The 16,786-nt window shown below is 35.1% G+C and overlaps 1 protein-coding gene across 1 annotated transcript in view; it reads right to left on the bottom strand.

Annotated features, from left to right (window-relative positions):
- The window catches only part of POLE3 (DNA polymerase epsilon 3, accessory subunit), a 107,929-nt gene that overhangs the window by 76,428 nt on the left and 14,715 nt on the right, over positions 1-16,786 (bottom strand). The window contains exon 2 of the mRNA XM_044057890.1: positions 4,378-4,452. Coding sequence (XP_043913825.1) covers positions 4,378-4,443 — 66 coding nt within the window. The 5' untranslated portion in view covers positions 4,444-4,452. The remainder of the gene's footprint in view (positions 1-4,377; positions 4,453-16,786) is intronic.

Here is a 16,786-nt window from a genome sequence, read left to right as displayed (position 1 = left end):
CCTGGATTGAAACAAGATCCAGTACGAAGTTGCCAACATAATTCAAGTTGTTTCAACAGTAAAGATGAAGGTCCACCTCTATTATTGTCAAATACTGAATCAATGGCTTTAAATAAGAAAGAATGATGTGGATTTGACCGTATGTGTCTTCCCAGGGCATTGTCTAAGCTTTGATTTCTAATTTTATACAAATGCTCGTAAACACATTCTTTCAACTTACGATCGGTTTTACCGGTGTAGAAAGCAGTACAACCGGAGCATTGAGCCACATAGACAACAGATTTAGACTGGCAAGCAAACCTAGAATGGATCTTATAAATAGTATTTCTAATGGTTACCTCTCTGCCTGTACTCATGTGCTTACAATAATTGCACATTTGGCATTTATACATACCACATTTCCAATTTAAAGCTGGTTTGTTGACCTCCAATAGACTTTTCAAATTGGTACCACACTTGTATGTAATTCGAAGGTTGTTCTCAAACCTGTCAAAAATATGAGCGTCTCTCCTAATTATTTCCCAGTTTTTGTGTAGGATATACTTAATCTCCTTAGCATCACTAGTAAAAGGGGTTATCAGACTGATTGTGTATTCATATTTAATCAGAATGACTGAAATCAATTATTCCAGTGTTGTTGAAACTCAAAACTAAGGATTGGCCTATATAGGCCTTGGTCTCTCTTAGTGGTAACTTAGTCACAAACCATGTCTATCAAATCCTCAGGATAACCCCTTTTAAGAAACATGACCTTCAATTTTTGACTTTCATATAAAAAGTCTGACTCAAGTGTGACCATACGCGCAGCTCTCACAAATTGTCCCTTGACAACTGACTTTCTGGTGCCAAGGGTAACAGCTACTGTAATGGAGAAAAGAATTAGAATATGTATGTTTTCTATAAATTTTAGAAACATTAATTTTTTTTATTACATCTTTGCTCAGATCTACATCCAGATAGGAAATCCGGTCTGTGTCTGTGTCAAAGGCAAATGTAAAGGAAAGGAAGCTTGTTGTGCTACTAAAATAATCCACCAATGCTGTTGCATCATCCGTTACCATTTGTATAAAAATAAATCTGTTTCTTTATATCAGGTTTGTTGAAAATAAACTCTTGCTCCCATGATGCCATAACCAAATTTGCATAGCTAGCCCCACACGGAGACCCCATTGCCACTCCTATTTTTTGAACGAAGTATTTGTTGTTAAATGTGATGTAATTGTTCAAAATAACATCCAACATTTCCTCTATTAAATTTACTTCCTCTAATGGTGCTCCCTTAGCCCTCAGTAACCTACTGGTCCGTTCAATCACTTCATCATGTGGGACTGAAGAGTAGAGTAAAGGTCCTGGAGTTCAAAATTGTTAATTTGTTCTAAAAATGTCCAAGAATCTTTACAAATTTGCTGTTCCTGGGTCACACATTTTTTAAGGGTTTCATCTACCCATTTCGCCCAAGGATACGTTAGACTAGACCTTGCATCTACCAATGGTCTCATTGGTGGGTTACCGATGTTTTTGTGTAATTTGGGAACACCAAAGAGAATAGGGGTTCTAGGGGCTGGCATGCTAAGATACTTAAAAAGGTCAGAAAGAATCCTAACTTCCAAAAACATCTCGTATAAATGTGATTTAATTTTAGAACAAGCTTGGTTTAATTCATTGCGTGATACAAGCTGGTAAGTATGGCTATTGGCTATCTTTTCCGTTTCATTTGTGTAGTCTTCAGTGTTCATTACTACTAACCCACCACCCTTACCTGGTGACATAATCCAAACAGGAGCCTGCTGGATTAAATGTAACAAGTCACGTTGTTCTTTGGAAAGGTTAGAAGGGGAATGAAACTTTTTGTTAAATCTTAATCTAGATGAGTTGGAAAAGTCCAATTCACAAGTTTGTTCAAACAATTGCAACGTGGGGTGAATGGGGGGCAAAATGTGCTAGATATATGTGAAATACTTCTCTGTATGTTTACATTGTCAACAAACATTAAATGACAAGTTTAACTTTCTAACATACAATTTTAAATCAATTACTATTTTGCCAAATCTACCCTTCTAGATGGAACAAAAGTATCCCCTTTGCCAACAGTTCGACCAAAGGTGGGTCAATAACAATGTCCGTGTAGTTGTAGATTTTAAAATCCTTATCTGCATTCAAAGGAATTTTTTTAACTTGGGATTTGGAAATTCTGTTATATTCGGACATGGCAAACTCATCTCCTGCGTCTGTGATTCTTCGCCCTGTTGTTGTTGAACTGTGTTTTTTTTTTGCCCTTCTATCTCAAGTTGTACTGTGAGGCCGGATTCTGAAACTTTTGGGCTGGCAGGACTTCTCGTGAGTCGGAAGTCATGTCAAATCTTTGACTAAGATGGTCCCCTTGGGGCACGTTCAAAGTAGTTTGTGAACTGCACGGGTCATGTTGATTCCAAATGGTGTATTTTGGGTTTTGTTTACTAGTTCATAACTGTTAGTTTTGAAAACTTGTGAAGGTGGGGGTTGAGGGTAAGCAACCCCTTCTTTGTATGCTGTACGGTCTCTTGTCTGTCAGCCCCTCCTGGGAACATTTGTGTCAGCTTTGACTCGGTTACAATTCACCTTAAATGCCATTGCAGATGCATTTTCAACTTCATCCTATATATCCGAACCTTAACACACATTTATGAACTTTAAACATTCAAGCAGAGCACCAAATAATACCCCACATGACATTTAGAAATGACTTCTGCTTAATGTGCCATGCCAACATTACTGCGACAGGTCAATTACTGTTTTCCCACTCAGTTTTCTATAGTTTTTTTCCTATGTCTTATTATGCCTACATTCCTCATACAAGCTCCTTATCTGCCTTTTAAAATTCCCCAGTAAGACTTTTCAATCTGCTGCCCTTGGCTATATGAAGTATTTTATTCACAGCTTTTGTAACATGCTTCTCCTTGCACCCCTTGGCTGTTGAAACAGTGATGACTTTCCAAGACAATTCAGTTTGCTCATCTGCTTAAAACATTTACGGACACGGTCCTTCTGGCCTATAAAAATATACATTCAGATATGTTTAAGCATGTACCACAGACCATGCCATGCCAGCCTGTCAAAGTACATGCCATCTAGACAGGTCAGATTCAACATTTCATGAATCTAGCTCCATAGTTTTTGCTCCTTCCACAAACATATTTATGTATTTTACGGTTACATCTCAAACACTGACACCAACTACAATTCAGCAGAGACCTATGTGATTTTTAACCTCTATACACATCAACAAATCAAATTCTCTCAAACTCAACATTTACTAATTTTGCAAGCACAGTCTGGCAAAAGTCCTAGTTCAGAAAACTGTACAGAGTTCGTTCACATTTATGCTGCATCCAACTTACCCTTTATGTGGGGCAAAACTGATACAACTACAAAAAAATAAACATTACCCTTTGTAAACAGCCCCAGTAAATAAGGATGTTAAGGGTGTTTTGTAAAGCTGAACTTCTTCCAGTTAAAGACTGTACTGAATTCAGGACAGCCTGTCCAAGAATATACTCAATTCACAAGCTATCCACATATTACTAACTTCTCTGCTTTCCTATTTCATGCCAAAGCATACTTGCATAAAGTCTAGCTGCATCTCCATCAAATTTACCAAGACTGGCAGCCTTCAGAACTAATCTTACAAATCTACTAAATAATAAAGACTATATTCTTCAATCCTAAAGTAACCTTTTCCTTAACGATGATCTGAATTCTAGTCTCCTCTTTACACTCACAATTTTTTAATATGAAATAGGACTGCTACACCACCATAAAGACATCAGCAAGAAGGCCTAATAAAATTACACCTTTTACACCTTTTCCTCACAAACCATTCCAAATCATTACCCATTTTCCTTGTCAACTCCAAATCCAAGGAGGCACTAACACATTCCTTATTGTCAGTCATCACTGTTTCTTCTCTTCCTCAGGACTTCAGTTGTTTCAGTTCAGCGGTTTCCCAATTGCCTTAAAACAGACCAGTGTAATCCATATTACATTCTTCCTTTAGACTAACTGGCATTACAACAAACTCACCAGTGACTTCTACCCAATCTGCTTATTTTTAATCTCTGTATATTTTATAAATTTTTTGTTCACTGAAAAATAAAATATTGGGAGAATAACATTTTCTGCCCAATCTTTAATGAATAAGAGAATTTGGTGCATTGTGATCCTTGTCATGATATTTTTTGTTTCCATGACAGAGATGCACATAACGCAGCAAATTTCACACACACACAATAAAACTTATAATTGCAACACCTGCTCTAAAACACAGACAGTACCTGAAGGAGAGAAAAAAAAAACCTCTTAAAAAAAAAAAAATCAATGCAAATTGTATGTGGTACTCACAGCCTCCTTAATGATTCTGGTGATTACAGCATTGGGAAGGTTTAAATCCTCTGGTCTCTCTGCCATTTCTGGCACCTACAAATAAAAACATAAGTATTACTTCATTCACCAATCAGCCATTAGAGAAAGGAGCACAAAAAAAAAGTTGAGAGAGAAAACTGGAAAATAAATATATTAGAAGTAAAAGTTAGATTAAAGGTATGGGAGAAAACAGAACTAGAAATAACCTGTTTACCCATGACAAGTTTAAGGCATTTATGCTGGAGCAGAATGTAAATTAGGACATTGTGTGACCATTCTCCACAAGCAAAACAGATGGTGTCCACTCAGATTGGTGGTGGGATGATTATTTTTAAATTAAAGAACAGCCATGATAATATACTTTCTTACTAAAGAAAATACAATACTGTGTGCTAATGTAATGACACTAACATTGGCCAACAAAAAATTACTGTGAATTAATAAAATAAATAAATTACTACAATATAATAAGAAAAACACAATGTTGCTAATTAATATGCACTCTCCCTTCCTCTCTCTTGTCTAATAACATTTTGTGGACAGCCAAGAAACAGCATATGACTTGGAAGAGGCAAAGTCATCTCACAGGTTTAAAACGTACCTTAGGAGAGGACTTTCTACATATATTAGGACTGCATTTCCCCTTCCAGATCAACTGTAACCAGATAAAATTGGGGAGCTTCTTTTTATTACTACAAAAAGCACGGCATTACTCGTTCTCTTTTTATTACTACAAAAAGCACGGCATTACTCGTTCTCTTTTTATTACTACAAAAAGCACGGCATTACTCGTTCTCTTTTTATTACTACAAAAAGCACGGCATTACTCGTTCTCTTTTTATTACTACAAAAAGCACGGCATTACTCGTTCTCTTTTTATTACTACAAAAAGCACGGCATTACTCGTTCTCTTTTTACTACTACAAAAAGCACGGCATTACTCGTTCTCTTTTTACTACTACAAAAAGCACGGCATTACTCGTTCTCTTTTTATTACTACAAAAAGCACGGCATTACTCGTTCTCTTTTTATTACTACAAAAAGCACGCCATTACTCGTTCTCTTTTATTACTACAAAAGCACGCCATTACTCGTTCTCTTTTATTACTACAAAAAGCACGCCATTACTCGTTCTCTTTTTATTACTACAAAAAGCACGCCATTACTCGTTCTCTTTTTATTACTACAAAAAGCACGCCATTACTCGTTCTCTTTTTATTACTACAAAAAGCACGCATTACTCGTTCTCTTTTATTACTACAAAAGCACGCATTACTCGTTCTCTTTTTATTACTACAAAAAGCACGGCATTACTCGTTCTCTTTTTATTACTACAAAAAGCACGGCATTACTCGCTCTCTTTTTATTACTACAAAAAGCACGGCATTACTCGTTCTCTTTTTATTACTACAAAAAGCACGGCATTACTCGCTCTCTTTTATTACTACAAAAGCACGGCATTACTCGCTCTCTTTTATTACTACAAAAAGCACGGCATTACTCGTTCTCTTTTATTACTACAAAAGCACGGCATTACTCGTTCTCTTTTTATTACTACAAAAAGCACGGCATTACTCGTTCTCTTTTTATTACTACAAAAAGCACGGCATTACTCGTTCTCTTTTTATTACTACAAAAAGCACGGCATTACTCGTTCTCTTTTTATTACTACAAAAAGCACGGCATTACTCGTACTCTTTTTATTACTACAAAAAGCACGGCATTACTCGTACTCTGAAGAACTCTGATTACAAAAATCTCTCATCCCTTCCAACTTGCAAAAAGGCACACAAAAGTAGTAAATAAAAGATAGGTCTGCTTAAGTGAATAATTTGTAACAGAGTTTGCAATCCATGCTAAATTGCTTGTTAAGATGGCATATATACCTTTTCTCTGTTACAGTTTAGGCTAAGGGAAAGCCCATGGTTTCACTCCCTCCCCCATTAACTCATCATTTAAACTACTGGCATATCATCATCACTGCATATTTTCTCAGTTGTTAACCAACTTATTTGTAGGCTAGGAATGAGACGGAACATCACATACAATAACTAATCATTTTAGTGCATATATTATCAACGTTGTTGTTGGTCTTTTCGGCTTTTCCCGGTTAGGGGTCGCCACAGCGGAACTCCAGTCCGATAATGATTGGCAGTAGATTTTTATGGTGCTGAGTTGCCAGCCCAACACCCAACCTTCAGCGAAGGTACACCCATTCACTCATGCCTTTCAGTGGGCACTCTACCGCGGGGAGGACATGCAGACTCCATACAGAAGGCAATCCAGACTCCACACAGAAGGCAATCCAGTAGAGAATCGAACAAGAGAACCTCTTGCTGTGAGGCAACAACACTTCCGCTGTACCACCGCGGCACTGACCTACAAAACTGTAACTTATCTAAATTTAATCTAGAGTCTTTTCTATAAACTAAAATTTGTTATTTGGGCTACTCTAAAAACCATTCAATTAGATAAAGCTGTTGATTACTTCAGTACCACATTCTTAGATATACTTAATAGCATGAACCAGAATCAAATGTACACTACTTAATTTTAAAATATGATTTACCTTTATTTGTGGTAAAGTTGATCAGTTTGTTTTCCTCTGTCTACACAGTGATAGTCTCCTGCAGACTGTATCTGTACCCATTTTGCCCTCCTTCCAATCCAAACTCCCCAGCTCCCCAGATAACCTTATATTTATTCCTCAACTCTTCCTACAATTTAAAAAATGTATCCACCCCTTAAAGATTAAAAATCAGTCCTCCATATTCACACCACTGCTATCAACTAACTTACCAGGTTAGCTTTTTCACATATTCAATCCACATTTTATTCTCACACACACACACACACACACACACACACACACCCCATTTATAGCTCCACATGCACTTTTGCCATTATGCATACATCTACAAAACAAGTTATTCTTCACCGACACAAACCACCTCTCCTGTCTTTCCCTTACAGGCTCCAACCAGACCTACATACTCTTCACTTTTAGCATTCTTTGGCACTCCTACACGTCTCCAGTTAATTTCCCTTTATTTTGCCAAACACACACTGTTCTGTTACTTTCTCAAGGCCCAAGGCATTGCAAACAAATGGATGCAATTAATGCAACATCACCTCTTTATAACCCATACCCAGCAGTTACTGAAACTTGGCTAAGACTAAATCTCCCTACCACATTTATCCTGGATATAGATATTTTCTTGACTGCAGACCAGACAATACTAAAGAAGGTGATACCCTACTGCTATACAAATATCACTTAAAAGTGAAACTTAAAACAAGCCTCACCCTCATCAAAATTTCAACCAAACAAGCTTCTACTAGCAGAAATCACCTTACTACACACAGTTGTATCAGTTCACATAACTCCCTCCCCCTTCCTCTCGACAGAAATGTAAAGATGCGATTCAGTCTCCTTTATGCCACAATACAACAAAAATATAAGTATTCTAGGTGACCAATTAATCAGCATGTTAAAGCCCATTAATTTACAGGTCTTAGACTACTTCACTGACCAACAACTAGTTAAGGAACCTACCACATCCAACCTTTTGATTATATCAATGAGGGACTGTGCTTAATCATTTTCATAGTCCAAATGCAATCCCCAACATCACCATTCACCCTTTACTAATTATTGCCCCATCAGTTTCTCCATTTTATGCCCAGCTTCCAAAATAAAATTAATCTGCTTCAGATCTGAATGCACGGACAATTTTGTAAAAAACTGTCTACAACACTCTCTTTCTCTTCCCACTACTGAGGACCTCTATTCTACGCAGCACGGATTCTTTTTCTCTTTTCAATAATTTTAAATTTTACATTTATACAACTCACAATCAATTCCATTCTTACAACATGACCATAAGTGAGTGTTCTACATTGTAGTCAATATAGTAACATGTAGGTCATAAAACACATCTACTTACACTATATACATAGATGCTTTTTCAGTCAATTCCGTAGTTATAAAAATAGCACATACAATAATGATTCCAAGTCCAAAGCTTTGCTGTGTGATAGTGTGTATATTTCTAGGTTCCTTTGTAACTTGTTACTATATAGTATGTATGATGCTTTATGCTAATATGATATTAAAGGTTTGTTCCCAAATCTCTCGGGTTTTCATATTTTTGTTTCTTTTATCCATTACTATTTTATGAGCTAAAAGATGTTTTATAGCTATTTTTGAATACCTCCCAAGAGATATTTATAGGGTGTAACTATTTGAGAGCTATGCATAGCTTCATTAGTAAGAAAATTATTATAAGCATATTCACTTGTTTTCCTGATATGTTAGACGGAAGAATATGTAGAAGGGTAAATTCCCATGCATTAGTGTTGATGTTTGATATCCCATTATTTTCCAGTTGTATCTTGAGAGAATTCCAAAGTTTGTACACACATTTTCAATTCCAAAATATATGCATTAGGTCTGCTACCTGGTCTTCACAGTGTGGACACAGTATGGCGATTTTGATGCAATGAATTTGTTGAGTATTACGCGTGTGAAATGTGCATTATTATTAATCATAAGCTGCATGTAGGACAGTTTTTTTTAAGGGGTATAATTTTCAGTGTTAGATTGATTGCATAACTTATTTGCTGGTCTATGGATGGTTTCAATATTATCCAACAGTTAGAGAAAAGAAGGTCCTTCTGAAATTAGATTTCACCTATCACTTTATAGGAGTTAGATATTGTTTTCCTTGTTGTAAGAATAGTCTTCCAAAGCAGAGTACAGTTTTCCATGTCACTATTAAGTATAGTAAAGTTTTGGAGGTAGCTGGAACACAAGATTTAGGTTACTTCTCATTTCTTGGATTGTATAATTAAGGTATGGGTAGATGTATTGGATTACTTTGTCCTTTAAATCGAGAAAAGGAGTTAGCATCTAGCACCTTAATGTTTAGATTTGGATTTTTATGGAGGGGTTGTAGTGTTACCATAGCTTGCCAAAGGTTTAAGGAATTAAAAAAGTTTTTGTGTTATATTTATGGAATGTTTTAAAGGATCTACAATGTTGTAGGCTTGTAATTATTTTTTTGTTTAAAAAGGGAAGCACTTTGGGATTGATGCCTAGTGCTTAAATGCACCTATAAAATATCATCACCCAAGGAGGTGACCAAGTTTTCATTGTCGTGTTGTGTTCTGCTATTCTCAATATTCCGTTAGTGTTGATATTAGAGTAGTAAGTTTTAAAATCTGGCAGTTTCAGATCCCCTTTGTTCTTGGGAAGTGTTAGTTTTTGATAACGAGATTCTGTTTTATTTTGGGGTTCCCATATGAATTTTGCTAGGAAGTTATGAATTTGTTTGAAGAATATTTATTATGTATAGTTATCTGTGATGTCATGAATATATATGTTAGTCTAGGTAATATGTTCATTTTGATTATTGATACTTTGGCCAGGAATGGTAGCTTAAGGTTATTCCACCTTTTACAGTCATGCATTATGCTTTGCCATATAAGAGTTATGTTATGCTGGTAGAATTCCTTGTTACTCTGGAAGAAAGTAATTCCCAGATATTTGGTTTCTTCTTTAATTTTTATTGTATCTATTTAGTGGTATTAATGAGATAAGTTTGGGTAGCCTTACTGAGGTTTAATTTGTAGTTAGACATGATTGAAAATTGTTCAATTGCAGTAATTATTTTGGTTATGTCAGAGTTTGGTGTAGTGACGTATATGTTCAGATAGTCTGCGAAAGCGGTGAGATATACTTTGAAGTTGTGTTGAGGGGGGTTATGATGTATGTTTTGTTTAATATAAATAAACAGGGGTTCTAGGTATAGGTTGAATAGAAAGGGCAGTAACGAACATGGTCTTGTCCCGTTTTTTTTATCATAATTCTAATTTGACCATGTTTTGTTTACATATAGGGATGTGTATGGATTGCTAATAGATGATCTGAATAAAATTGATAGGCATAAGATATACTTTGAAGTTGTGTGTTGAGGGGGGGTTATGATGTACGTTTTGTTTAATATAAAGAAACAGGGGTTCTAGGTATAGGTTGAATAGGAAGGGCAGTAATGAACAGTCTTGTCCCGTTTTTTTTTATCATAATTCTAATTTGACCATGTTTTGTTTACATATAGGGATGTGTATGGATTGCCAATAGATGATCTGAATAAAATTTGATAGGCATGTCAAAATAAGGTAATGTTTGAATAAAATAGATAGGCATGTCAAAATAAGGTAACGTTTGAAGTAAAATTCTAGGTTGACCCTATCAAATGCCTAGTGGGCATCTACTACCATTGCATAGATATTAGTATTCCCTTGATTTGCAGAGGATATTAATGAATCCAGTGTTATCACTGGTCTCTCTTTCTGGTATGAACCCAGATTGCTCTGGAGAAATTACTTTCTCTATAAGGGTTTTTTAATCTATTTGCGAGTACTGAGGTCAGGATCTTTGTATCTATATTTAAAAGGGAGATGGGTCTATAACTATCTGGGTTTTTGGGGTCTGCATGCACTTTTAATATGAAAATAGTTTTGGAGCCATTGAAGTGAATATCATTTAGGTTATTATTTATTATATAATTCAGCACATAGTGTAGTAGTTTAGCAATTAGGGGAGTAAAAGTTTTATAAAATTCTGAAGTCCATCCAGTCCTGGGGCCTTATGTGACTTTAAATGTTTCATTGTTGTGCTCATCTCATTGATGGAAATAGGTTCCGTTAGTAAGAAAACGCTCTCCATCTTCCTTAGAGGATTGTAGTGTTTGTTCTCCATAGACTTGAGAATATATTTGCTTGAATACTTTGACAATTTCATTTTTTGTGTAGTTTTTGTCCCTGTAATTTATTTCTGATATATTTGAGGTGGTTTTATGTTGAGAGATGATTCTGGCCAAGGCTCTGGATGGTATTTGGGCTTCTTGTGTGTAATTAGCCAACATTCTTACCTCATAAAATGACAGATTTCTGGTTTCTAACATATAGAGGTCTCTCTGTAGTTTTAGGAGATCAACTTCAGTTTGGTTATTAGGGTTATTTAGTAGTTCTCTTGTTGTTCTATTTTCCCTTTCAATGTATACTCCTCTTTTAGTTGTATTTTTTTTATAATATTTTGCTTTTTTGATGAATATTCCTCTGATTTGTGTTTTGGCCGCAGCCCATTCTATGTCTATTGGAACTTGGGATCTGGAGATATTTGCAAGGGATGTCTTTAGTAACTTTTTATTACATCTGTTTGTTTGAGGAGCAGGTTAGGATTCAATGGCCAGTTATGATCTCTATTTGCTAGGTACAGTTTTCTGTCCTAGTTGATAAACAATGTAACTTTGGAATGATCCAAGAAAAATCTAGTGTGTATAACTGTTGTTGGAACCAGGTTAATGAGTATGTCTGAGATTAAAAAGAAATCTGTTCTTTTTAATCTCAGACATAATCATTATCAAGAAGTCTGTTCTTGACCACATTTTGTGGCATAGCGAGTAGAATGTGAATTTCCCGGATTTATCATCATTACTCCCATATTTAAAAGAGTCATATAATTTAAAGTCTTAAGTTCATTTAGAGCTATTGTGGTTTATTATGCGATTTAATAAAGTTAGATTTGTCCTTTCCTGGGTTTTGATAGGTGTTCCAGTCACCCCCAATTATTAGGCAGTGATCTTTAAGTTGGTTTAGAGTTGGGTAAAGTGACATAAAAAAAACTGATGTTGGTTGCTACAGGGTGCATAGAGATTAAGCACCATTATAGAGTTTGGCAATCTTGGATTGGTAAATGTTACGTAACACCATCTTTGCTAGCCTTAGTCTCAAGTATCTTGTCCTGGAATTGATTTTTAATTATTATGGCAACACCAGCACTGTTTGTTTTACCCCGTTTCTATAATTAGTCTTATCCATTTATTTTCCAATTTCTGTCCATTGCTCTGCAGTCAAGTGTGTTTCCTGTATTAATACAAGACTGGCTTTGGTTTTCAGGGTAAGATGCAAAAATAGTTTTCTTTTTTCTTTATTTTGGAGTCCTTTAACATTCCACTTCTCTATTTCCCACATTTATTTATTATGTTCGTTTTACATGACTTGTATGTTAATTTGGTTTCATGGTCTTTGTATGTGATGTTGATATGTGTTTTTGGAAAGCATCTAACTATTCCGTCCCTTCCCTGTGCCTACCCACTGGGCCAGGAATAATCGGGGGAATAAAGTGAGAATTTAACATATACTTCGTTTCCCTCTGATCCTTGGTTGAGCTTTCTCTTTGTGTGTAGGTTGAAAGCATGTTAGCCCCCTTACGTTACTATGTACAATACGGACAAAGCTTAACAAACTTGTTCCCTACAAAACACTGCTGTGAAATATCCCTAGTCTCTTCCTTTAAACTATTATACAATTATAGTATTAAGGTTACAGCACAGAACTTATATATTTTTAGCATATGGCTTATTCCTTCTAGTAATGACATTTTAAACATGTTCGTAATGAAGCCCTCAGTTAACTATATCAAGATATACAACAACGTAGCATGATTTTTAAGGCAGACTTGTCCTGTTTACAGTTTCCTTTTCCTTATTCTTCTCTTACCTTCCCCTCTCCTTTAAACAGTTTTCTCCCCTGCTTCGGTGCCTATACAGACTTCTGTACCAATCTGTAGCAGATTCCAGAAAAAAAAAAAGTTATTGGCACCTATAAATCAGAAGTAGGAAAATGACGGGAAAGAGAAAAAACATGTTTTCCGGCTTAGCCAGGTATATATTATGCCAAAGCCTACATATTCAGGTTATGTTTACGCTTCCTGCAGTCAGATAGTTTACATTCGTGTGCCCTTGTATTTTCCTTCTCTAAAATGCTTTTACTCTCTACTTATCTTTATTCAAGTCAAACATCATTACGTCTGCCACATATCCTCAAGATAGGCCGATTCTGACAGTCTCTCATCTAGTAATAAAGGCAGGATTATAAAAGTCTTAAGAGATTCAAAGTCTTATTGGTTGTTTTGGTAAAACCATACCTTATTCTTCAGATTCTTGCTTTGCAGGTTTATGGTCATCTTTCAGTGTGGTTTAGATCCATTTATGGGTGTTTATGGCAAGATTAACTTCTTAGACTTGCTGTATCTTCATTTTAGGTCATTTTTAGTTTGTAGAGGAGCCCTTGAGATCGAAGGGGGAATGATTATGCAGACCAGTGTCCCAGGTGGCAGCTCCTTCCTATAAATTCTTCCTGTACTCCTTTATCTTCCTCTTCACATCTCACTTCCTTCTATATTCCTACACTTCAGCTCTTATTTTACAAACTTCTCCAAGATGCCTCTCCCTAATTTAACCAAGCTAACACTTACAGTCAATACTCTCAACTACTCTCATCTCAACCTACCTTCTTACCTCCCTTGAAAAACTTCACTATTTCCATCTCAACCATTCCCACAAACAAACTGCAATCTACACACACATATCCTTTGATAGACATTTTAACATAACTTTCAGTCCCAGTTACCTGCTAACCAAATACCATAGACTCTCTCACATCAAACTCAACCTACCCTCTCATAAAAAACAAAAACTATTAACCTACCTTACATACAGCTCAGGAACTAAACTAAATAATCCCACATTGAAAGATGGCGACATCCACCCCAACCCTGGCACTACCAACCCTACAATCCAAACAACTCACCCTAATGTCAATAGCTCCCTCGGAATAGGACATCTTAATATTCAAAGCATCAATAATAAAGTAGCTCACCTTCATGCCCTCTTAGATATTCACTCCTTTGATATCCTCTGCATCACTGAGACTTGGTTGAAACCAGAAACTAAAGATAATGAAATTATTCCCCAAGGCTATAACATAGTGAGACAAGACCGGACAAAATGTAAAGGAGGTGGAGTAGCAATTCTATTTAAAAATGGACTGCAGATCTCTACTCTCCCATCTAATCCTACCCAGGATAGTAGGACAGAAATCCTCATTACTAAGCTTCAAATCAACATAAACAAATCCTTATACATTATCTGCATTTATATACCACCCGGAAATAATATCACTATAATTGAGGCATTTCTTAGCTGGGTGTCTTCTACTTACCCCCAAGAAACAATAATACTAGGTGACTTTAATATGGATTGGAAAAGTGTTAATGCTAATAATCCTACCTCTCATATTAACCTCCATGGATTTATCCAAACTATAACCTCTACAACCAGAATTAACAAACCTAACAAGAGAGTACCTTAAGACTGGATTCTCATAAACAAAGTGAAACAATCATACAAAACAGGAATCCTGCCTGATGATACAAGTGATCATTCCTTGACCTACATTACTAGAGAAAAGAAAGACTTCCCAAACCTCCCTATCGTTAGGACAGCACGCTCTATCAAACACTAAGACAGAATTATTTCAAACTGAGCTTAATGCATGCAACTGGAGACCATTAAAATCCCTCCCACTTGAGCAGGCAGTACAGTATTTTAAACAGCAAAAAACATACAAATTCCAACAAAGCTATTCAGCAACAAACCAAACAGTCAGATTCCACCAACGTTCTTTATTAACGATCTGGTACCTCGGCCATTCGCCTTCAAAGGATCACATTACAGCTTTGGAAATAAGCTCCATTTATATCACTCACTAATTGTTAAATTAACAATTAGTGTAATTAAACATCAAGATTTAAAGTGATCTTTGCTTCAATATTAAAATATAATATAGACATTTACCTGTAATAATATCTTAACTATTGTCAACATTAAATTTTATATATATAATTAGTGAAAAATACTTTTAAATAACTTTTATATCAAAAATAAAAAAGAAACATGTTATTAACAATTTATAGTACATAGTTATTCAAATATATTATGAATAATAAATTCAACAATTATATAGTTCATTCTCAGTAGATCAACAGCACATACAAATTATTAAATATATACATGTATGTATAAAAATATGCCCAGTGTATACACACAAACAAAGTACATACACAATGAATATCAATAATGTGCATAAATTGCTCTACTATATATTAATTAATTATAGACCCAGCTCTTGATTCAGACCAAATGGTTTTAAAGTTTTATATTTTATTATCATTCTGGTTTCTAATTCCAAGAGTTTAGCTATTATCTCATCTCCCTTACGAATAGAAGGTTTCCCCAATACACTACATCTTAAGCTATTATTGCAACCATCGTGCACATCCAAAAAATGCTTAGCAACAGGACTGGTAACGTTCAAATTTCTAATGTCCTTAAGATGTTCTAAAATTCTAGTTTTTAACATCCTTTTAGTTTGTCCCACATACCAAATATCCTTGCAAGAACACCCTATTATATATACTATGCTAGTAGACTTACAATTAAAGAAATGTTTAGAAATATGAACAGTATTGTTAATGTAAGCAACATCAACAACTCTATTACATATGCTACATGAGCCACAAGCAAAAGTACCCACCCTCACAGGAATAGGAATAATAGGTTGTACAAAGTTATTATTCAAAATTTCTCTTAAGTTCTTTCCCCGTCTGAAAGAGAAATTTACTTGATTCGGGAATAATTCACCAATATTATCATCTTCACTGATAAGATACCAGAATTTTCTAACTAAAGAGACTAGTGTTTTAGAAAAAGGAGAAAATTTAGTTATAAAAAAATATTTTCTCAATATTATCCTTTATTCTAGTTATTCTTCTATCAAAGTTTATCCCACTATTGTCCCTTCTGTTAGATAATCTAATATTTTTAATCACACTATCTCTACATTCAGATAAAGTATTATATTCATATCCTCTGTCTAATAATCTATGCAATACTACATCTAATTCTGCATCTATATCCTCCTTAATAACTGGTGTGATCCCGAATTCTTTTAAATTCCCCAAAAGGTAGGGCCTTAATTAGGTGCTCAGGATGCATGCTAGTGGCATGTAGGAACAAATTAACTGAAGTTTCCTTTCTAAATGGTTTAAACTCAATATTCATGTCCTTTTCAAACAAAATTAGATCTAGAAAATTAATCCTATTTCTACTGATTTCATAAGAGAATTGTAACTTATGTTCATTTAAATTAAGTACTTCAAAAAAATCCAAGAAATCACAAAAATCTCCTTTGCAAATGAAAATTAAATCATCTATAAAACGTTTATATAATATTACTTTGTTCTTAAAGAAATTTGTAGAATAAATATATTTCTTTTCAAAGTAATCCATATAAATGATGGCATAGCTAGGTGCATAAGCTGCACCCATTGCTGTACCCTTTATTTGCAGGTAATATTTGTTGTTAAAACAAAAATAACCATGAGTTAAACAGAATTCCAAAAGGGTAATAATAAAGTTGCTTTTAGGTCCTTCACCCATAATATTTAGTATGGAATCTAAACCCCATTTAATGTTAATGT

The sequence above is a fragment of the Protopterus annectens genome, chromosome 16.part0 (genome assembly GCF_019279795.1).
Source record: "Protopterus annectens isolate FY-2018-M chromosome 16.part0, PAN1.0, whole genome shotgun sequence".
Classification (NCBI taxonomy): domain Eukaryota; kingdom Metazoa; phylum Chordata; order Ceratodontiformes; family Protopteridae; genus Protopterus; species Protopterus annectens.
Note: the sequence above shows the minus strand (reverse complement) of the source record. Positions and strands in the feature narration are given on the sequence as shown.